The sequence below is a fragment of the Leucoraja erinacea genome, chromosome 28 (genome assembly GCF_028641065.1).
Source record: "Leucoraja erinacea ecotype New England chromosome 28, Leri_hhj_1, whole genome shotgun sequence".
Classification (NCBI taxonomy): domain Eukaryota; kingdom Metazoa; phylum Chordata; class Chondrichthyes; order Rajiformes; family Rajidae; genus Leucoraja; species Leucoraja erinaceus.
In genome coordinates, this window is record NC_073404.1 from 4,087,127 (window position 1) to 4,111,778 (window position 24,652).

A 24,652-nucleotide genomic window follows, 5' to 3' on the forward strand; every position below is an offset into this window, starting at 1 on the left:
ACTGCCTTCTGTGACAGAGAATTCCACAGATTCACAACTCTCTGGGTGAAATTTGTTTTCCTCATCTCAGTCCTAAATGGCCTGCCCCTTATTCTTAAACTGGACTCCCCCAACATTGGGAACATTTTTCCTGCATCTAGCCTGTCCAATCCCTTAAAATGTTTACATGTTTCTATAAGATCCCCACTCATCCTTCTAAATTCCAATGAATAAAAGCCCAGTCGACCACTTATTCCATCACGTGTCTGTCAGTCCCGTCATCCCGGGTATTAAGCTGGTGAACCTACGCTGCACTCCCTCAATAGCAAGATGTGTATCTGGGCCTTTGTATCATGCACTTAGGAACAGCCATTGGACTTGGTGCAATGTGTAGCCACAGAGGTTACGGACGTTGCCAGCAAATCCCTTCCCCACCAAGCAACGGACGATTCTGTGTCGGAAGGAACTGCAGATGCTAGTTTACACTGAAGATAGACACAAAGTGCCGGAGTAACTCAGCGGGTCAGGCAGGATCTTTGGAGAAAGAGAATAGGTGACATTTCGGGTCGGAGCCCTTCTTTAAACTTAAGGAGGATTCTCTCCATTCTTACTGACCTTTAGTTAGGACACTGTTTCGACGTTGAAAGATTAGTTCAGTTTAGTTAGTTTAGAGATGCAGGGTGAAAACAGGCCCTTCGGCCCATCGGGGCCGCGCCGACCAATGATCACCCGTACGCTAGTTCTATCCAACGCACGAGGGACAATTTACAGAAACCAATTAACCTGCAAACCCGATCGCCTGGAGAAAACCAACGAGGTCACGGGGAGAATGTACAAACTCCGCACAGGCAGCGCCCGACATCAGGATCAAACCCGGGTCTCTGGCGCCGTGAGGCAGCAACTCTACCGCTGCGCCACCGTGCCAAAGTTGATGAAAGTCTCAAATGAACTTCTCTATAAGATTAAATATATTCACTTTAGCTGATCATCTGTACGCTGAACCTAAACATAACACAAGAAAAATCAAGGCCTAGATAATTGCCATAGGTTGCAAATTCTAAGAGTTAATTTAGCTCACATCGTACCTTTCATTGTACAACTCTGCACTTTACTCGACTTTAGAGATACAGAAACAGGCCCTTCGGCCCACCGAGTCCACCTTGCCCAGCGATCACCCGTACACTAGCACTATCCTACACACTAGGGATAATTTACAATGAACCAAGAAACTTGTTCGTCTTTGGAGTGTGGGTGGGAGGAAACTGGAGACCCTGGAGAAAACCCTCACAGGTCACTGGGAGTACGTACAAACTCCGCACAGACAGCATCCGTAGTCGGGATCGAACCCGGGTCCCTGGCGTTGCGAGGCAGCAACTCTACCGCTGACAACACTGAGTTTTGAGCTCATTGAGGTTATTTCTCATTACTTGCCCAAGCATCAGGAGTTAACCATTAAATACAGGTTAGGGAACTTAACATGGTAATTAAGGGTAGAACTACTTTCATAACAATGTTCCAATCATTAATTCAACGCTAATGGATTTTCCTGCCCAGAAACCAAACAACATAAACAGGGCTTACTCGTTCCATGATGTGGTGAACGAGTTTATTTGCTTCAGGGCATTGGGACTGATTTAAATTCCTTGCTCATATGTTCCAGGCCCCATTTTGGACTGAACGGCTCATGGGCTGATTTCAAGGGCACACGTTGGGCCCGTCACGAACCAACACAATAGATTCCGTACAACAATGATCCCAGGAATGAGTGGGTCAACATACGATGAGCATTTTGTCGGTGCTGGACCTGTACTCGCTGGTGGAGTTTAGAAGGATGAAGGGTGAACCTCACTGAAACTTACCGAATAGTGAAAGACCTGGATAGAGGGGATGTGGAGAGGATGTTTCACTAGTGGGAGAGTCTAGGACCAGAGGTCACAGCCTCAGAATAAAAGGACGTTCCATTAGGAAGGCGATGAGGAGGAATTTCTTTACAGAGGGTGGTGAATCTGTGGAATTCATTGCCACAGAAGGTTGTGGAGGCCAAGTCATTGGATATTTTGAAGGCAGCCATAGATAGATTCTTCATTTGTACGAGTGTCAGGGGTTATGGGGAGAAGGCAAGAGAATGGGGTTGAGAGGGAAAGATAGATCAGCCATGACTGAATGGCGGTGTAGACATGATGGGCCGAATGGCCTAATTCTGCTCCTAACTCTTAGGAACTTGTGATCTTATAAACATTCGCTGGCACTGTGAGAGGACCTGAAACAAAAGGTGCTTCACAGAGGGGCAAGGGCAGCAGATGTTGCAGGGGTCAGGAAAGATGAAACGATGTAGAGAGTGAACTGGATTTGGACAACGTGTTTAGAGAGAAATGACATGGAAACAGGACGACAATGTTTCCCAAATTTGCAGATGACACCAATATTGGCGGTCTAGTTGACAGTGAGGAAAGGGGAGGAGAGGATGTTTCCACTAGTGGGAGAGTCTAGGACCAAAAGCCACAGCCTCAGAATAAAAGGACGTTCCTTTAGGAAGGAGATGAGGAGGAATTTCTTAACAGGGGGCGGTGAATCTGTGGAATTCATTGCCACAGAAGGTTGTGGAGGCCAAGTCAGTGGATATTTTTAAGGCAGAGGTAGATAGATTTTTGATTAGTGCAGGTGTCAGGGGTTATGGGGAGAAGGCAGGAGAATGGGGTTAAGAGGGAGAGATAGATCAGCCATGATTGAATGACGGAGTAGACTTGAATGGCCTAACTCTGCTCCTATGTTCATTGCTACCTTTGTTCATACTTTAACCAGGCTGCTGAAATCATCGTGGATCGACAAGGAAATGCTCTGTTTTCAGTCAAGGGTTTTGTATTGGATTGGGGTAGTTGGAACTTGCACTACACTTGGCCTCGCAATGGCCCAATTTTCTTTAGTTTAGATCAGTGGTTCCCAACCTTTTTTTGGCCATGCCCCACCTAATCACCTCTAAAATCCTGATGCCCCCCCATTGCTTTCCCTTGAGAGAAAACGGAGGAAATAGATATTATAAGGGTAACTTAGCAAAAGCTCTTTGAATCGCATTTCTAAATCCAATTCAATAAATAAGGTTCTCCCATGACCTCGCGCGCTTCGTGATACGTGCATGAAGAGCGATGGCGCGGTGATTGTGTAATAGCTACACAATAAAGACCTTTTTTACCCAAAAAAAATTATTTACTCAAAATAACATCTGAAGCATAAACTACATATGTTTACCTGATGGAAAATCCAAAAAAATAAAAATTGAAAATTTGGACCCAGACCTCCTCAGTCGCGCTCAATTGCCCCCCTTAAAAATCAAATTGCCCCCCTGTGGGGCGTACGCCCCACGTTGGGAACCACTGGTTTAGATAGACACAAAGTGCTGGAGTAACTCAGTTGGTCGGGCACGCCCTCTGGAGAAAAGGGATGGGTGACGTTTCAGGTCGGGACCCTTCTTCAGACTCTTTGGTTTAGTTTTTTATTTTAGTTTAGTTTAGTTTAGAGATACAGCACGGAAACAGGCCCTTCGCCCCACCGAGTTTACGCCAACACTAGTTCTATGTTATCCCACTTTCTCATCCGTTCCCTATCCACTAAGGGGCAATGTACAGAGGGCCATTTCTGGATCAAGAATCAAGAGTGATTAGTCCCAGATAGAACAATGAAATTCTTACTTGCAGCAGCAGCACCGAATATGTGTTCTAAATAGAAACCGTCTGCAGACCCAAAGAGGCAGTTTAAGGGCATTTACCAATCAGGCCCTTCTGCCCATCTTGCCCATGCTGACCAAGATGCCCCATCCATGCCAATCCCGTCTACCTGCATTTGACCCATGTCCCACTAAACCCTTCCTGTCCAAATGATTTTGTTTACAGGCTGTTCTAGTACCTGCCTCAACTACCTCCTCTGGCAGCTCGTTCCATACCCTCACCACCCACTGAGTGGAAAAATGTTGCCCCTCAGGTTCCTATTAGATCTTTCCCCTCTCCCCTTAAACCTATGTCCTCTGGTTCTTGATTCCCCTACGCTTTGCTGCAAACTGTTGGAACCCTGAAATATTTAAGAAGGAACTGCAGATGCTGAAAAGTCAGAATATGAAATAGAGCCGAACTCTGAAATATAGTCGGGTGATTTTCCCGTTTCTGCCATTCATGGCTCTAGGCTGCCCCCAGGTGGGAAGGAGCCGGTAAAACAGGAGACTTCAGTGCATCATCTGGGTAATATCCCTTCACATAAGAGATGTGAAAGCACTCCGCAATTAATCCAGTGACTGTGCGGGGGAAATCAATTACATTGTAAAATGGTCAATGCGTCAAAGAATTCAAATGACATTTACAGGAAAGGTTTAGAGGGAAACCAGGGTGGGGGTCAGGGGTAGGGAGAGGGAAGAGGGGGTGGGGACAGGCAGAGCATCTCTGGAGGGGGAGGGGGGGGGGTCATCCATTCCTGGCGAGTTATGAGCGGTATGAGCATCTGGAGTAGACCCCTGCGGGCACAAGGACAACGTGTAAAATCCACATGCCGACAGCACCCGAGGTCAGGATCGAACCAGGGCCTCAGGTGCTGTGCTTCTATGTCACTGTTGACGCCCCTCAGATTCAACCACTCGCTTGGCGTAGCGGTAAAGTTGCTGCCTTACACCCCACGCAGTGGCGGAGACCTGCGTTCCATCCCGACTACGGGTGCCGTTCGTACGTTCTCCCCGTGAACTGCATGGGTTTTCTCTGAGATCTTCACTTTCCCCCCACCCTCCAAAGACATACACGTCTGTAAGTTAATTGGCTTGGTATAAGTGTAAATTCTCCCTAGTGTGTGTAGGATAGTGTTAGTGTGCGTGGACCACTGGTCGGTGCGGCCTCGGTGGGATACGCTGTATCTCTAAAACTAAAACTAAAAATCCTCCATTCCAGGAAAAAAAAAAAATTGATCAGTTGGCCAGTAAACCTACCAAACTGAACAATTTTGGGATGTGGGAGGAAACCAGAGCACCCGGAGGAAACCCACGTGGTCACAGGGAGATGGGTGACGTTCCTCCATCTGCAGGACATTCATTGCATTCATGGCTCTAGTCTGCCCTCTGGTGGGAAGGAGCAGGTAGTTCTGTGAGGCTTCACTACATCTTTTGACTTTATATTTTGGAGATACAGCGTGGAAACAGGCCCTTCAGCCCACCGTGTCCGAGCCGACCCCGTACACAAATACTATCCTACACATTAGGGACAATTTACAAGTTACAGAAGCCAATGAACCTGCAAACTTGTACGTCTTTCGAGCGTGGGAGGAAACCGGAGAACCCGGAGAAAACCCACGCGGTCACAGGGAGAACGTGCAAACGCCACACACAGACAGCACCCGAGATTAGGATCGGATCCGGGTCTCTGGTGTTGTGAGGCATAGGCTCTACCAGTTGCGTCTAATCGGTCTAATTCCACAACACTTTCCCTGTGACAGTTCTATTTTTTCTCAAAGTTCCATTTCCATTCGAAAGCTTTGACGGATATAATTTTCACCAACTTGAAGTCTTGTCGAACACTTCCACGTAATCCAGAAATATGCCCCAGAGTTTCCAGTTGTCCGTCATTTTAACTGGAGTCACAGCCACACAGCACATAAACAGGCCCATCGGCCCAACTTGTCCATCTCAACCCACGAATGTTCCAACTATTCTACCACAAACCAGTAGTTAAACTGGAACTTTGCGGAGTTAATTTTAAGTTCTGTAATATAATTCCACCCCATAAATAGGGGCTATAATTTATTGTTAACAATTTATCATGGATTTCAATGTCGGATTCATGTCTAAACATGTTAACACAATTCCTCCCACAGTCAATTAAGGCAGATGTGATGCATGGACTCGTTTCCACGGCATGAAATCACAGAGCTTTGAAGTCTTCACGTAGTCACTCACATGACTCCGAAGTAAAATAGTAAGATTAAACGAGCTTACCAGTTCAAAGTTTGATCGTTATTTTATGAGGAGTAACGTTGAGGGTTTTGAAGAATGTCACGCATGCGTCCTGGCGGGGTTCTTCACGTATTCCCTCAACGTACCCCTCATAAAATAACGATCAAACTTCGAACTGGTAAGTTTTCGTCAGTCTACCCCACGACAGCAGGGAAAGGAGTTGTACAGTTTGATAGCCACAGGGAAGAAGGATCTCTTGTGGCGTTCTGTGCTGCATCTTGGTGGAACCAGTCTGTTGCTGAAGGTGCTCCTCAGGATGACCATTGTGTGTGGTCACGGCCATGCCCCCAGCAATGAACCGTTCGGTCACGGAGGGGTCAAAGATGGAAGGAAGTAAAAATATCTTCAACCTCATTGCTCTTCCAGGTCCCGGGGTCCAGCCTTTTGAGAGTGATGGAGGGGGACAGTGGATGCACCGTCCAAATAAAGAGAGGGTAGACAAAAATGCTGGAGAAACTTAGCGGGTGCAGCAGCATCTATGGAGCGAAGGAAATAGGCAACGTTTCGTGCCGAAACGTTGCCCATTTCCTTCGCTCCATAGATAGAAACATAGAAAATAGGTGCAGGAATAGGCCATTCGGCCCTTCGAGCCTGCACCGCCATTCAATATGATCACGGCTGATCATCCAACTCAGTATCCCGTACCTGCCTTCTCTCCATACCCCCTGATCCCTTTAGCCACAAGGGCCACATCCAACTCCCTCTTAAATATAGCCAATGAACTGTGGCCTCAACTACCTTCTGTGGCAGAGAATTCCACAGATTCACCACTCTCTGCTGCACCCGCTGAGTTTCTCCAGCATTTTTGTCTACCTTCCATTTTCCAGCATCTGCAGTTCCCTCTTAAACTCTTAACCAAATAAGGAGAGAACGTTGACTGCAGCATTTACCCACTGGTTAGCAAGTGGTTTTGTTGCTTCAAGGTCAACAACAGTTTGTTTGGTAAATGTGCAACAAACAGTCCTGGGCGGTGCCCATGTCGTGAAAACCAACGCACTGCATCGGCAACGGGGTGTGGCATCACAACTGGCTTTGCGGTGAACTCAAAAATCAAGGCGGGGCTAGAGTAGGCGGGTGAGCGCAGTCAGGTGGGACTTCCCAGACCCCTTCCTCAGTCAGAGCCACAGAGACGTACAGTGCAGTGACGAATCAGGCGTTTAGTTTTAGTTTTGAGATGCAGCGCGGCAACTGTAAGGCCCTTCTGTAAATTGACTCCAGTGTGTGTGTGGGATGTGGAACTGGGATAGCATAGAAATAGTGATCGCTGGTTGGCGGGGACTCGGTGGGCTGAAGGGCCTGTTTCCATGCTGTAACTCCTCCTTCTGCACCTATTTTCTATGTTTCTATATTGAGGATCAGCCACGATCACAATGAATGGCTCGAAGGGCCGAGTGGCCTCCTCCTGCACTTATTTTCTATGTTTAAGAAGGAGCTGCAGATGCTGGAAAATCGAAGGTAGACAAAAGTGCTGGAGAAACTCAGCGGGTGCAGCAGCATCTATGGAGCGAAGGAAATAAGCAACGTTTCGGGCCAAAACCCTTCTTCAAACTGCACCCGCTGAGTTTCTCCAGCACTTTTGTCTACCTTATTTTCTATGTTTCTAGGTTTCGAAATTCCCACCTTTTGGACTTTAGCGATACAGCTCGGAAACACGCTCCTCGGCCCACCGGCTCCGCGCGGACCGGCCGGCGATCACCACACATCTACACTACCCCACACACACACACTAGGGACAATTTACACTTTTACCCAGCCAATCAACCTACAATCCTGCACGTCTTTGGAGTGTGGGAGGAAATCGAAGGTCTCAGAGAAAACCCACGCAGGTCACGGGGAGAACGTACAAACTCCGTACAGACAGCACCCGGGGTCAGGATCGAACCCGGGTCTCTGGCGCTGTACGGCAGCGGCTCTACCGCTGCGCCACCACGTCCATGCCGACCTTCACGTCACAGATTCACAGATACGATGTCCATGCCGGCCCCATCTCAGCTACTGCCATTTGCCCACTTCCGTGACGCATATCTCTCTCTCTCTCTCTCTCTCAGCCTTTTCTATCCAATTACCTGTTTAAGCAGCACAGTGGCGCAGCGGTAGAGTTGCTGCCTTACAGCGCCAGAGACCCGGGTTTGATCCTGACTACGGGTGCTGTCTATACAGAGTTTGCGTACAAAGTCCCTGATGCAACCAAGATAGTTTGATCATCATTACTTTTTGCATATCTTTCATTCATTTGTTCTAGATCTCATTATATCACAGTCTGTATCTCTCGTTTCCCTTACCCCACAGTCTGAAGAAGGGTCTCGACCCGAAACGTCACCCATTCCTTTTCCCCAGAGATGCTGCCTGACCCGCAGAGTTACTCCAGCATTTTGTGTCTATCTTTGGTTTAAATCAGTGTCTGCAGTTCCTTCCTGCACGTACAGTAGTTAATTGCTTAGTTGGTCTACGTAGTGTTCAGTTTCAGTTTAGTTTATTGTCACGTGTAACGAGGTACAGTGAAAAGCTTTTGTTGCGTGCTAACCAGTCAGCGGAAAGACAATACATGATTACAATCGAGTCATTTCCGGTGTACAGATACATGATAAGGGAATAACGTTTAGTGCAAGGTAAAGCCAGCAAAGTCCGATCAAGGACAGTCCGAGGGTCATCAAAGAGGTAGATAGTAGATCAGCACTGCTCTCTGGTTGTGGTAGGATGATTCAGTTGCCTGATAACAGCTGGGAAGAAACTGTCCCTGAATCTGGAGGTGTGCGTTTTCACACTTCTGTACCTCTTGCCTGATGGGAGAGGGGAGAAGAGGGAGTGGCCAGGGGAGAGACTGGCCCTCGATTATGCTGCTGGCCTTGCCGAGGCAGCGCGAGGTGTAGATGGAGTCAGTAGAAGGGAGGTTGGTTTGTCTGGTGGTTGCTGGAGTGAAGGATATGGGAGACACAACGTCTTATAAATCTCAGTGGTGTAACGCAGAGCGACTGACGGATATCAGCCCAGCGACTCCTACGCCATCACTTGTCTGGATGATCATAAAAATAAGATAGGAGCAGAATTAGGCCATTCGGCCCATCAAGTATACTCCACCATTCAATCATGGCTGATCTATCTCTCCCTCCTAACCCCACTCTCCTGCCTTCTCCCCATAACCCCTGACACCCGCACTAATCAAGAATCTATCTATCTCTGCCTTAAATAGATCCACTGACGTCCTCCACAGTCTCGTGTGGCAAAGACGGGACGGTCTTGAGTCCCGTAGCCGGCGGCATTCCGGCCCTCCGCGTCGAGGCGTTCAGCTCCCGCATCGGGGGGGATGTCAGCTCCCCCGCGCCGCGCCGGGCAATCGAGCCTCGCGCCGGGGTTGGACGAACCTTCTGCGGCATTGGAGCTCCCGGCTCTGCCTGTCCAGACACTGTGAGCCCTTGATGGTAAGTCCACAGGCCGCGGTGGGAGCGATCTCAGGTAAGTCCGCGCCCTGTGGTAGGGCTTCAATCAATACCCCGTTCCTGCCTTCTCCCCATATCCCCTGACTCCGCTATTTTTAAGAGCCCTATCTAGCTCTCTCTTGAAAGCATCCAGAGAACCGGCCTCCACCGCCCTCCGAGGCGGAGAATTCCACAGACGTGACACAGCCCGATCCCAACCAGCAGTGTGGACACGAGGGGACTGTAGATGCGGGAATCCTGCGTAGACCACAAGAGTCAAGAATATTCTAGAGTCACGTGTCCCAAAACGGAACAACTGTGGGCGGCACGGTGGCGCAGCGGCAGAGTTGCTGCCTCACAGCGCCAGACACCCGGGTTCGATCCTGACTACGGGTGCTGTCTGTACAGAGACTGTACATTCTCCCCGTGACCTGCGTGGGTTCTCTCCGGGTGCTCCAGTTTCCTCTCACACTCCAAAGACATTCAGGTGTTTAGGTTAGTTGGCTTCTGTAAATTGTAAATTGTCTCTAGTGTGTAGATAGTGCTGGTGTACGGGGTCATCGCTGGTCGGTGTGGACTAGATGGGCCGAAGGGCCTGTTGTAAATTGTCTGTATCTCTAAACCTCATATCTTTAGACTTTGGCGATACAGCTTGGAAACAGGCCCTTTGGCCCACCGAGTCTGTGCCGGCCATTGATCACCCCATAGACTAGCAGCATCCTACACACTAGGGACAATTTACAGAGGCCAAACCCTACAGACCTGCACGTCTTTGGCATACGGAAGGAAACCGGAGAACCCAGAGGAAACCCACACGGTCACAGGGATATCGTGCAAACTCCGCACAGACAGCACCCGAAGTCAGGATCGAACCCAGGTCTCTGGCGCTGCGAGGCAGCAACTCTACCGCTGCGCCACCGTGCCGCCCACATCTGCCTGGGGTTGAGAGTGCGAGTAGCTATGAACTGTGGCGCCATGTTGAATAACTCGGAGCAAAAGCAAAGCTCGATTCTCACCCACAGTTTAGAGAAGCAATTTGAAATGCAGTTTCCTTTGAAAGCCACAAGCAGAGGTTTCTGAAGCAACCCCTCTGTGTGAGAGAGAGGAAGTGAGACTGCTCTTTTTGTTTCTACTGTCTCACGGGCGTTGCCCTGGTTTCAGTGGTTTCATCGGGGTGGGAGATTGCAACCTTCACGTGGCCCGCCCTTTTTCGACTATTGCAAACAACCCAACGTGCATAAACAAATAGATGTAGTGGTTTGTTCAGCTGTGCACGCCAAACCCAAGAAGAAGAAATGGTTTCAGCAAGGACCGTTTACAAAACCATTACATGCACACGTCTGCTACATGCTTAGAAAGAACACATGTGTACGCACTCACACGTATGCAAACATGCACATCCACACGCACATGCACACACAGACACACACACACACACAGAGCCCCACACACATGCACATCCACACATGCACAGACAGACACACACACACAGACAGACAGACAGACAGACACACACACACATACAGACACACACAGAGCCCCACACACATGCACAGACACACACAGACACACAGAGACAGACAGGCACAGACATACTCAGACACACACACACACAAATAATGTATAGTCCTCCTGCTGACTGGTTAGCACAGAACAAAAAAGCTTTTCACTGTACCTCGGTACACGTGACAATAAACTAAACTAAATGTTAAAATGTGTAGGAAGGAACTGCAGGTGCTGGTTTAAACCGAAGGTAGACACAAGAAGCTGGAGTAACTCAGCGGGACAGGCAGCATCTCTGGAGAGAAGGGACGGGTGACATTTCGGGTCGAGACCCTTCTTCAGACCATTCCTTCTCTCCAAAGATGCTGCCTCACCCGCTGAGTTTCTCCAGCATTTTGTGTCTACCTTCGATTTTATCCACCATCTGCAGTTCCTTCTCACACATATATCACCCATGTGCACATGCAATGTACACACTGTAATAATGTATAGTCTTTCCACTGACCAGACAGCACGCAACATGAAAGATTTTCACTGTACCTCGCTACACGTGAAAATAAACAAAAGTAAATGTTTTACCCACAAACGTACGCTCACAACAGACACATATATCACCTATATGAACATACATGTACAGATACACACACACACACATACAAACCCACACTCACTAATTGCTGTTATCTGTAATATACTGTATGCCGTTATAAAGTCAGATTGTTAGAAAATATTGACTCGCATATATTGAGTTGGCAATAGCAGGAAACGGATCCTGAATGAAGTGACACAAAGCCCTGAGCGAGTGTAATTATGGACTTTAAACACTGGATGTTTTAATCCACGAGGGTGGCATGGTGGTGCAGCGGGTAGAGCTGCTGCCTTACAGCGCCAGAGACCCAGGTTGGATCCTGACTTCGGATGCTGCCTGTGTGGAGTTTGCACGTTCTCTCTGTGACCGTGTGGGTTTTCTCCGGGTGCTCTGGTTTCTTCCCACATACCAAAGACGTGCGGGTTTATAGGTTAATTGGCTTCTGTAAATCGCCCCTAGTGTGTAGAGAGTGGCTGAGAAAGAGGGATAACACAGAAATAGTATGAAGGGATGATTTATGGTCGGCGTGGACTCATTATCTCACCCCCTCTTTCACCCCCCTCCCCCACCTGTATCCACCCATCACTCGTCAGGCTTTCTTCCCTCCGAGTGCAATCAGTCGGAAGAAGGGACCCCGACCCGAAACGTCACTTGTCCCTGTTCTCCAGAGATGCTGCCTGACCCACTGAGCTGCTCCAGCAGGCTGTGTATATTTGTGCACACATCCAGAGCTGTTTGATGTCTATGAAAACAGCTGATTAAATGATTCATACATTCAGGGAGAGAGACGGGAGGAGGAGGGGGGGGGGGGGAGAAAGAGGAGGGGGAGAGAGAGGGGGGAGGGGGGGAGGGGGAGAGGGAGAGAAGGGGAGGGAGAGAGAGGGGGGGGGGAGAGAGGGAGAGGGAGAGGGTGGGAGGGAGAGAGGGGGAGGGAGGGAAGGAGAGAAGGGGAGAGAGGGAGAGAGAGGGAGAATGAGAAAGGGAGAGGTATAGAGGGAGAGAGGGGAGAGAGATAGAGAGAGAGATAGAGAGAGGAGAGAGGGAGAGAGGGGAGAGGGAGAGGGGGGAGAGGATAGAGGGGAGAGGAGAGAGGGGAGAGGGTAGAGGGGAGAGGGGAGGGGAGAGAGGGAGAAGGGGGTGGGGGGGGAGGGGAGGGGAGAAAGAGAGGGAGGGGGAGGGGGAGAGGGGGAGAGGATAGAGGGAGAGGATAGAGGGAGAGGGGGAGAGTTCTAATTTCCACACTGTGTCAACATAGCCTAAAGATTGTCACAGCCGACACTATAGTTTTAGTGAGCCGAGTTGCTGTGCCGCCCTTATAGATTAAAACATGCAGCGTTTAAAGTCCCTAATTACACTCTCTCAGCTTTGTGGAGCAGTAAAGCTGTCACTCCGTACACTGGAACTATCCACACACACACTAGGGACAATTTATAAAAGTCAATTAACCTACAAACCTGTACATCTTTGGAGTGTGGGAGGAAACCAGAGCACCTGGAGAAAACCCACGCAGGTCACAGGGAGAACGTGCAAACTCCATACGGACAGCACCTGCAGGCAGGATGGAACCTGGTCTCTGGCGCTGTAAGGCAGCAACTCAGTAGTGCATCACTGGGCCACCCATTGACTCTGTATATTAATGAGACGCTGACCTCTCTGGCAATATATCGTCCATTCCAGATTGCATCTCGGAGCATGGTAAAGATTGCTTCAGTTTAGTTTAGTTGCGAGATACAGCATAGAGCAGTACAGCACAGGAACAGGCCCTTCGGCCCACAATGTCTGTACCGAACATGATGCCAAGACCAACTCTTATCTGCCTGCACATGATCCATATCCCTCCATTCCCTGCATATCCATGTGCCTATCCAATATTGTTTTAAACGCCACTATGGCATCTGCCTCCACCACCAACCCTGGCGGCATGTTCCAGGCACTCACCACCCTGTGTGTAAGGATGGGGCAGGTTTTATTTACACAGAGGGCGGTGGGTGCCTGGAACGTGTCGCAAGGTGGAGGCAGATACGACACAATAGAGGATTTTAAGTAAACCAGCCTCCCTTCCATTGACTCCATCTACACCTCACACTGCCTCGACAAGGCCAGCAGCATAACCAAGGACCAGTCTCACCCCGGTCACTCCCTCTTCTCCCCTCTCCCATCGGGCAAGAGGTACAGAAGTGTGACAGCACACCTCCAGATTCAGGGACAGTTTCTTCCCAGCTGTTATCGGGCAACTGAACCATCCTCTCACCAACTAGAGAGCAGTCTTGACCTCCCATCTACCTCAATGGAGACCCTCGGACTATCTTTAATCGGACGTTACTTTAGACTTTAGAGATACAGCGTGTAAACAGGCCCTTCATCCCACCGAGTTGACGGAAATGTTCATTACCCCACTGGGATGATCATAGAAACATGGAAAATAGGTGCAGGAATAGGACATTCGGCCCTTCGGGCCGGCACCGTTCCACCATTCAATATGATCATGGCTGATCAATCCAAAATCCCGTTCCTGTCATCTCCCCATATCCCTTGATCCCGGTAGCCCTCAGAGCTAAATCTAACTCTCTCTTGAATACATCCAGTGAATTGGACTCCACGGGCAGAGAATTCCACAGATTCACAACTGAGGAAAAAGTCTTTCCTCATCTCAGTCCTAAATGGCCAGCCTGCTTATACTTAAACTGTGACCCCTGGTTCTGGACTACCCCAACGTGGGGAACATTTTTCCTGCAGCTAACCTCTCCAATCTTCCGATATTTAATTGTGAGATCAATGTCGAGTGGATCTTTGGGGAGAAAACCCATTGTTCATCCCTGTAGGAGCACCAGAGGATGGCTGTAACCCGAGCAGATGGAACATTACCCTCCCCTTCGGCCCTTCGGCCCAACCTCCCCATACTGACCAACGTGCCCCGTCTACACTACCCCACCTGCCTGTGTTTGGCCTATATCCCTCTAAATCTTTCCTATCCATGCATAAGGTTGGCTTTACCTTGCACTAAACATTATTCTCTTATCGTGTATCTGTATATTGAGTTCGTAAGTTCTCCCTGTGACCTGCGTGGATTTTCTCCGAGTCCTTTGCTTTCCTCCCACGTTCCAAAGACGTACAGGTTTGTAGGTTAATCGACTCGGTATAAATGTGAATTTGTCCCTAGTGTGTGTAGGGTAGTGTTAAGTGGGTGAGGATCGCTGGTCGGTGCGGACCCGGTGGGCCGAAGGGCCTGTTTCCATGCTGTGTATCCGAATTAAACTACACAAAAGCTTTTCACTGTACCTCGGTACACGTGGCAATAAACTAAACTGAACTGCCAAAACACAGCCCATGTGGCAGGGCAGAAATTCAGCACAGATTCTGTGCATTGATCCCTGAAGCTTGGATAGAGTGGATGTGGAGAGGATGTTTCCACCAGTGGGAGTGTACTCCAGAGGCCCGGGTTCGATCCTGACTACGGGTGCTGTCTAGACAGTGTTTGCACGTTCTCCCTGTGACCGCGTGGGTTTCCTCTGGGTGTTCCGGTTTCCTCCCACATTTAAGAGACGTGCAGGTTCGTAGGTTAGTTGGCTTTGGTAAAACATTGTAAATTGTCCCTAGTGTGTAGGATAGTGCTAGTGCAGGGGGTGATTGCTGGTAAGCACGGACTTAGTGGGCCGAAGGGCCTGTGTCTGCACTGCACCTCCAGAGTCAAAGTCTAACAGAATGGCCACAGTGGGCCAAAGGGCCTCATTAAGTGTTCCCTAAAATGATTAAATGTGTGATTGTAAATGCGTCCCTCTATTGGAGTCGCTGATATTAATGCTCCTCCCTACAGACAGAAATATTCTCCACGATCAAAGGCTCTGTAGAGACAAGGAACTGCAGATGCCGGTTTGCAAAACAGAACACAAAGAGTGCTAAGGAAGTTAAAACATCAATGTAATACAGGCTCTCCTTCCCTCCAACTAGACAGGATTGTGAAGACCGCCAGCAGGATTATTGGTGCTCCACTCCCCTTCCTGCTGGACATATACAGGAAGAGATGTATCAGCAGAGCCATCTCCATCATCAAAGACCCCTACCACCCATCGCATGACATTTTCTCCATCCTGCCATCTGGGAAGAGGTACAGGAGCATTAGCTGCAAAACCAGCAGGATGCTCCTCAGCTTCTTCCCACAGGCTATAAGACTGATAAACGGACTTTGCCCCCTGCCAAGTATCGCGCACAAACCCCCAATCTGGACACACTGCAGCAGAGCCACTGTTGTGCCGCTGCCGGTCGGAATGCCTGTTGAATGTTTAGTAGAGTGTCAAATTTGTTCATGATACATGTATTCTTTATTTCTATTTATTTTTCATGCACACTGAATGGACACTGGTTGAGCAACGTTTTTTTGTTTCCTCTGGGTATGTGAATACTCAGGAAATGACAATAAAGATATACAATACAATACAATAAAAAATTCAAACCTGTCCTATCCATGTACCTGTCGAAACGTGGTTTCTTAAACATTGGGATAATCCCAGCCTCAACTACCTCCTCTGGCAGCTCGTTCCATACACCCACCACCCTGCGTTCCTCCAATCTGCCCCCCGTGACCATTTTGCCGAGTACTTGCGCTTGATCCGCCAAGGCACGCTGCATCTCCCCGTTGCTCAACCATTTTAACTTCCTTTCTTTCCTCAGACGGGTTTCTCTTGTCTGAACAGAAAAAAACTGGAGACACAAAACATCTTAAAGACAATGAAAGATGTTGATAGAAGAAGGCACGGAGTGACTTAACTCTGAGCAAAGGTCCCCAACCCAATATGTCACTGATCCAGGTTCTCCAGCGATGCTGCCTGACCCGCTGAGTTACTCCAGCACTTTGTGTCTTTTCCCGCAGCTCTGTGACTAGTTCCCTCTTATATATCCTTCAACTCCTGTTCGATTCTGGTACTCATAGAAACATAGAAAATAGGTGCAGCGGGAGGCCATTCGGCCCTTTGAGCCAGCACCGCCATTCAATTTAATCACGGCTGATCGTCCCCAATCAATAGCCCGTGCCTGCCTTCTCCCCATATCCCTCGACTCCACTAGCCCCTAGAGCTCTATCTAACTCTCTCTTAAATCAATCCAGTGATTTGGCCTCCACTGCCCTCTGTGGCAGGGAATTCCACAGATTCACAACTATCTGGGTGAAAACGTTTTTTTCTCACCTCAATCTTAAATGACCTCCCCTTTATTCTAAGTGTGGCCCTGGTTCTGGACTCGCCCAACATTGGGAATATTTTTCCTGCATCGAGCTTGTCCAGTCCTTTTATAAGTTTCTATAAGATCCCCCCCCTCATCCTTCTAAACTCCAGTGAATACAAGCCTAGTCTTTTCAATCTTTTCTCATATGTCAGTTCCGCCATCCCAGGGATCAATCTAGTGAACCTACGCTGCACTGCCTCAATCACAAGGATGTCCTTCCTCACATTAGGAGACCAAAACTATACGCAATACTCCAGATGTGGTCTCACCAGAGCCCTATACAACTGCAGAAGAACCTCTTTACTCGCTAGCCTCTGTGTAAAAAAAAAAACATGCCCCGCACATCTCCTTTAACCTTGCCCCTCTCACAATAAAGCCCTGCCCTCTAGTATTTGAAACATCTATCCTGGGAAAAAGTCTCTCTCTACTTTACTCTCGGTCTCCCATAATTAACGCACAAATCTGCATATCTTTGGGACGTGGGAGGAAACCGATGTATTTATTTTAGTTTCTTTCATTCTACTTAAGAGATACAGAACGGAAACAGGCCCTTCGGCCCGCCGAGACCGTGCCAACCAGCGATCACCCCGCACACTAGCACTATCCTAAACATTAATTTGACAATTTGCCAAAGCAATTAATCTATAAACCTGCGGTAGACAAAAACGCTGGAGAAACTCAGCGGGTGAGGCAGCATCTATGGAGCGAAGGAAATAGGCAACGTTTCGGGCCGAAACCCTCGGGTTTCGGCCCGAAACGTTGCCTATTTCCTTCGCTCCATAGATGCTGCCTCACCCGCTGAGTTTCTCCAGCATTTTTGTCTACCTTCGATTTTCCAGCATCTGCAGTTCCTTCTTAAACCTATAAACCTGCACGTCATTGGACTGTGGAAGGAGACCGGAGCACCTGGAGAAAACCCCCCGCGGGTCACGGGGGGAACGTTCAAACTCCACAAAGTCAGCACCCGAGGTCAGGATCGAACCTGGGTCTCCAGTTGCTGTGAGGCAGCAGCTCTACCCGCTGCGCCACTTCAGGCCGTCGACATTTCCAGCACCTTTACCTCAGGATTCCATCTCCCATTCGCAATCTCACATCCGTCATTCGAGTTTAGAGATGCAGCGGGGAAACAGGCCATTCGGCCCGCGGAGTCCGTGCCGACCATCGATCGCCCGTTCCCACCAGTTCCGCCTCATCCCACTTTCCCCATCCACTCCCGACACACTCGGGAGCAATTTACAGAGGGGACAGCGCCAGAGACCCGAGGTCGATCCTGACCGCGGGTGCTGTCCATACGGAGTTTGCACGTTCTCCCCGTGAGATTTCTCCGGGCGCTCCAGTTTCCTCCCACACTCCAAAGACGTACAGGTGGGTTCATTGGGTTTAATTAACCTACAATCCCGCGCGTCTTTGGCATGCGGCAGGAAACCGGAGCGCCCGGAGGAAACCCACGCAGTCACAGGGAGAACATGCAAACTCCACACAGACAGACAGCACCCACGGTCGGGATGGAACCCGGATCTCCGCACAGTTCCCCAGCTCCTCTCGCTAGTTTCCTGGGTGTTGATAGGAGGAGCAACTTGCATAAGAAGGAGTAAAGGAAACTCACCAGAACTTCATTGGTCTCCTGAGTTTAGCTTGCTGGCAAGACATTGCTCTGTTCCCTCCGCAAGATCACACTCACAACAAAAGCCAGCCAGACCTGAAATCACTTTGTTCAGGACCACACGAGACGCAGGCAGGCAAACTGGTTCAGCATGAAATGTCTGTAGTCCCTTTCCTGCTTTTCCCCTCTCTCTCTCTCTCTCACTCTCCCTCTCTCTCCGTCTCTTCACAAAGATGGTTGGAGAGGTTTCGGGCAAATTGACGGAGGATCGAGGCTCCGCTCTGCTAAGGAACGGCGGCAACAGCTCTTCCCATTCTGCAGCGCTGCAATAGTTGCCTCTACATCTCAATCCCTCCTCGACCGACCGACAGCTTAGCCGGGGGTTGCCGTGGTAACCGATGAAAGAAGAGAAAAGAAAATGTATTCTGGAGTTTGCTTGTGTTTGCCACACTGTTGAATTTATTAATACAAAAGGGAACGTAGAGGCCGGCAGGAGAGGCAATAACTGCAAGGAGGTGGGCTTCGTGTCAGCGAAAGCATTTGTGCCCTTTAATGCACAAACCTGCACGTCTTTGGAGTGCGAGTGGAAACCGGAGCACCTGGAGGAAAGGATGGGTAACATTACGGGTCGGGACTAGACTCTTCAAGTCTGGTCCTTCTTCAGGTCTGAAGACCCGAAACCAAGAAGGTTTCTGACCAGAAGCGTCACTCATCCATTTTCTCCAGAGATGCTGTCTGATCCACTGAGTTACTCCAGCACTTTGTGTCTTTTTTTTTCCGTTCCGTAAACCGGCATCTGCCTTCCCTTGTGTGCCCAGCATTGTCCCCTTCCAGACCACGCTGCCAACAGGAATCGGACAACATGATTGACCAAGCATAGATGCAAAGTGCTGGAGTAACTCAGCAGGGTCAGGCAGCATCAATGTATAGGCGATGTTTTGGGTCAGGAGTCTGAAGAAGGGCACAGTGACCTATCCTTTTCCTCCAGAGATGCTGCCTGTCCTGCTGAGTTACTCCAGCACTTTGGTGTTAGCCAGGCATCTGCAGTTCTTTGTTTCCACAACAAAATCCACAAGGACTTTTCTCACCCCGCTCATCCCTTCTTCACCCCATTGGGCAAAAAGGTACAGAAGCTTGAAAGCGCGCACCACCAGTCTCGGGAGGGGGAAGCTTCTTCCTTTCCGATGTCAGGTCCTTCCATAAACTTGGGTGTGATCCCGATCTTCCAACCTACCTCACCGCTCACAGTGGAGTTTTTCTCTGGAACTGTTACATTACAATGCTGAGAAACTATATTCCGTACACTCTATTTTTCTCTCTGCTCTGCACGCAAACAAACAAAATCACGAAAAAAAATCTCAGTGACAATAATACACAAATCAGATAAGCAGCATTGGTCAAGATTATTATTCAAAATTCAGCGCCCAATAATAAAATCCAGTGAATAGAATGGATAGAAAATGGATAGTAGAGTTGCTGCCTCACAGCGCCAGAGACCCGGGTTCGATCCTGACTGCGGGTGCTGTCTGTACGGAGTTTGTACGTTCTCCCCATGACCTGCGTGGGTTTGTCCCCGGGTGCCTTGAATCCTCCCACACTCCAAAGACGTACAGGTTTGTAGGTTAATTGGCTTCTGTAAATTGTAAATTGTCCTGAGAATGTGTGTAGGATACTCTTAATGTGTGGGGATCGCTGGTCGGCATGGACTCGGTGGGTTGAAGGGCCTGTTTCTGCCCTGTATCTCGAGATAGTGTTAATGTGCGGGGATCGCTGGTCGGCACGGACACGTTGGGCCGAAGGGCCTGTTCCTGCGCTGTATCTCAAAACTAAACTCTCTCTCTCTTTCTACATTGCCTTTTGTCTCTTCTTCCAGATGATTTTCCTGTCCCCACTCCCCCCCCTAGTCAAACACTTCTTTTAAGTGCACGGAAATAATAGAGGTTTCTTTTGAACTCAAAGTATTGCAGCGTTAACATATAATTAATGTAAACAAGGAACAGCATCTCCAACAGCGGCTCAGATGTCCACAAGGTGTTCTTTAGGCAATTATTTATCTGGTGTTTTTCCCACCACAAAAGGGTTTTGATTAATATCACATTACTAACAATTTACCACCTATTGTTGTGACACCAGATTTTTATCTTTTCATCCTTTTTTTTTGGAAATGTTCTTAACTGTTTACTACAAACATGTTGTACACACCCGAGGAACCGCAAATGCTGCAATCCTCGGCACTAAAACCCCCCACCAAATGACTGGAGGAACTTGGTTAAGAAGGTTCAATGGTTGGGTATTAATGGTGGAGTAGCAGAGGCCAGTGACGAGTGGGGTGCCACAGGGATCTGTGTTGGGTCCACTGTTGTTTGTCATGTACATCAATGATCTGGATGATGGTGTGGTAAATTGGATTAGTAAGTATGCAGATGATACTAAGATAGGTGGAGTTGCGGGTAATGAAGTAGAGTTTCAAAGTCTACAGAGAGATTTATGCCAGTTGGAAGAGTGGGCTGAAAGATGGCAGATGGAGTTTAATGCTGATAAGTGCGAGGTGCTACATCTTGGCAGGACAAATCAAAATAGGACGTACATGGTTAATGGTAGGGAATTGAAGAATGTAGGTGAACAGAGGGATCTGGGAATAACTGTGCACAGTTCCCTGAAAGTGGAATCTCATGTAGATAGGGTGGTAAAGAAAGCTTTTGGTGTGCTGGCCTTTATAAATCAGAGCATTGAGTATAGAAGTTGGGATGTAATGTTAAAATTGTACAAGGCATTGTATGAAAGACACAAAATGGTGGCGTAACTCAGCAGGCCAGGCAGCGTCCCGATTCGAAATGTTCTCCAGAGACGCTGCCTGACGGCCTTGTCCCACGGTACGAGTTCATTCCAAGAGCTCTCCCGAGTTTAAAAAAAAAAAATCAAACTCGTGGTAAGCACGGGGAATGAACGTAGCGGGTACGTCGGAGCTCGGGGACGTCACTTAGCGGCTCGTAACGCTAACGGCAGGTACTCGGGAAGACTCGCTAACGGCAGGTAAGCACGGGAAGACTCGTGGAAGATTTTTCACCATGTGGAAAAATGTCCACGAGAGCTCCGAGTACCGACGAGTGGCCATTACCGTAAATCTCCCAGTTTGAATCAGGGCAAACTCGGGAGAACTCTTGGAATGAACTCGTACCGTGGGACAGGGGTTTGACCCGCTGAGTTACTCCAGCACTTTTTGTTTTTTACTCTTCAAAATATTTATTCAATTATTAAAAAATAATATTTACAATAATACTACAATAAAACAAGCCAGAACCCACCACCATAATATAATACTAACATATATCCATAGTAAACAATTATACAATTATGATACAATCCTTATTGAGGATACAGTCTACACCCTGCGGAGCCCAGCGGTCCCGGAACTCCCCCAGGGTGCCCGTAGACGGGGCGTATTCCCTTTCTAACCGCACCCGGGCGCAGACGTAACCCCGGAAAAGGGGCGGGCAGCCAGCTCGGGTAGAGCCCTCCACCGCCTTGCGCCGTGACTCGCGGATGGCCAGCTTGGCCAGGCCCAGGAGCAACCCAACCAGGACATCTTCAGCCCTAACCCTCTCCCCTACGCACAGGGTGTCCAAAGACGAGGATGGTGGGTGTGAAGTACAGCCAGAAGGCAAGGAGCAGCCCCTTTAGGTATTCAAACAGTGGCTGCAGCCTCACGCACTCCATGTACACGTGGTACTCAGACTCTTCCAGCCCGCAACAGTGGCAGGTGGCTGGCGAGTCTGTGAACCGCGAGAGAAACAGGTTGCAGGGAACTCCTCGGTGCAATACCCTGTTACTCCAGCACTTTGTGCGTTTCTTTGGTATTAACCAGCACCTGCAGTTCTTTCTTGTTGCAAACTGCTGGAGGAATGCAGCGGGCCAGTCAGCACCTGGGTCAGTCAGCTGGTCATGCGGGGTAGACTCGATGGATGGTCACGGGGAGAACGTACAAACTCCATACAGACAGCACCCGGAGTCAGGATCGAACCCGGGTCTCTGTCGCCGTAAGGCAGCAACTCTACCGCTGCGCCACCGCGCCGTCCATTTCTATAGCTTCAGGTCATTCCAAGGTGCTTCACAGACAATGGATATGTACAGATTGCTTCAACGCCAGAACCAGCACCCAATGTGTCTGAAGAAGGGTCTCGACCTGAAACGTCACCCACTCCTTCTCTCCAGAGATGCTGCCTGTCCCGCTGAGTTACTCCAGCACTTTGTGTCCACTCCCAATTTTATACACGGTAACATCTCACAAACTGAAATGTTGGCTGGGTACTCCAGGGATACGTGGAACATTGAATATGCCTGTAAGTAACTAGTCTACAAACAATCCCCCCACCGCCACCCACATCTCTCCTCCGCCCCCCCTCCATTCTCCTCCCATCCCTCCACCCATTTTCCCCATCATCCTGTGTCCCACCTGAATTCACACCCATTTCACACCTTAACCCCTCTCTCCCTCCCGCCCATACCCCCTTCCACACATTCCTTCCTCTGGCTTCACAATTCGTTAGTCAGTCTACCCCACGACAGAAGGGGGGGGAGGAGTTGTACAGTTTAATAGCCACAGGGAAGAAGGATCTCCTGTGGCGTTCTGTGCTGCATCTTGGTGGAACCAGTCTGTTGCTGAAGGTGCTCCTCAGGTTGACCAGTGTGTCACGGAGGGGTTGAGCTGTGTTGTCCAGGATGCTCCGCAGTTTGAGGCGCATCCTCCCCTCCAAGACCAACCTCCCATGAATCCAACTCCAACTCCGCCCCCAGGATGGAGCCAGCCTTCCTGATGAGCTTGTCGATGATAGACAAAGAGGAGGGGCAGCAACAGATGAACCACAGGGAAGGGATGACATTCAGATGGGCTCAGGAATGGCAAATGCTGCAAAGAGATTTTGATTCTTGGGACTAATTGTAAAGTGAGTGGCAGATTTGCGCTCAGATTACACATCCTATTAGTGAATAAATGGTCGACAACTCCCTCCAGCTTTCCCTTGAAAGCTTTGAATCTATTTCCCATCAAGTATTAAGGATCAAAAGATAATACGGTTTACCTTCAATTAGACTGCATTCAGGGGATCAAGGTAGCTTTAAACCATCCTTGATGTCATAAGATCATAAGGTCATAATGAAAAGGAGTAGAATTAGGCCATTCGGCCCTTCGTCTACTCCGCCATTCAATCATGGCTGATCTATCTCTCCCTCCTAACCCCACTCTCCTGCCTTCTCCCCATAACCTCCGATACCCATACTAATCAAGAATCTATCTATCTCTGCCTTAAAAAAATCCACCGACTTGGCCTACACAGGCTTCTGTGGCAAAGAATTCAACAGATTCACCAGCCTCTGACTAAAGAAATGTCCCCTCATCTCCTTCCTAAAAGAACATCCTTTAATTTTGAGGCTATGACCTCCAGTCCAAGGCTCTCCCACCAGTGGAAACATCCTCTCCACATCCACTCTATCCAAGCCTTTCACTATTATTTCAATGAGGTCCCCCCTCATTCTTCTAAACTCCAGTGAGTACAAGCCCAGTGCCGACAAACACTCATCATAGGTTAACCCATGGCTATTAGCTAAAGCTAATCCAAGTCCCTATGCACCTCCGATTTCTGGATTTTCTTCCCATTTAGAAAATAGTAACCGCCTTTATTCCTACTACGAAAATGCATGACTCCACACTGTGCTACACTATATTCCATCTGCCACTTCTCTGCCCGCTCTCCCAACCCGTCTGTCCTTCTGCCGAGTCTCGGCAGAGCTTTCTCTGCGCAACCTGCCCCTCCACCTATTTTCGTATAATCCGCAAACTTTGCCACATAGCCTTCAATCCCCTCGTCCAAATCATTAATATACAACGTGAAGAGTAGCGGGCCCAGCACCGACCCCTGGGGAACTCCGCTAGTCACTGGCAGCCAACTAGAAAAAGCCCCTTTTATTGCCACTTTGTCTTCTGCCATCCAGCCAACGTGCTGTCCATGCTGATATTGTGAGCTCACATCTTCCTTAGCAGCCCACGTGTGGCACCTTACCAAAGGCTTTCTGAATCTCCTTTGTCTGTCCTGCTATTTATTTCAAAGAATCCCATCAGATTTGTCAGGCAAGACCTCCCCTTCACAAAGCCATGCTGACTTTGGCCTCTTCTATCGTGAACTTCTAAGTAGTCTGTAACCTCATCCTTTATAATGGACTCCAACATCTTACCATCCACCAAAGCCAGGCTAACCGGCCGATAGTTCCCACTATTCTGCTTTGCTCCCTTCTTGTGCAGTGGGGTAATATTGGCAATTTTCCAATCCTCTGGGACCTCTCCCATCTCAAGTGATGCTTGAAATATCACC

General features: G+C 48.9%; 1 protein-coding gene across 7 annotated transcripts in view; it reads right to left on the minus strand.

Moving 5' to 3' along the window:
- Positions 1 to 24,652, minus strand: part of LOC129710524 (rap1 GTPase-activating protein 2-like) — a 340,168-nt gene that overhangs the window by 216,422 nt on the left and 99,094 nt on the right. Inside the window, exon 1 of one of the 7 annotated variants that reach the window (XM_055657547.1) lies at positions 18,291 to 18,441. The exons of the other annotated variants lie outside the window; for them this stretch is intronic. Coding sequence (XP_055513522.1) covers positions 18,291 to 18,334 — 44 coding nt within the window. The 5' untranslated portion in view covers positions 18,335 to 18,441. Of the gene's footprint in view, positions 1 to 18,290; positions 18,442 to 24,652 lie in introns of those variants that run through there. 7 annotated transcript variants of the gene reach the window in all.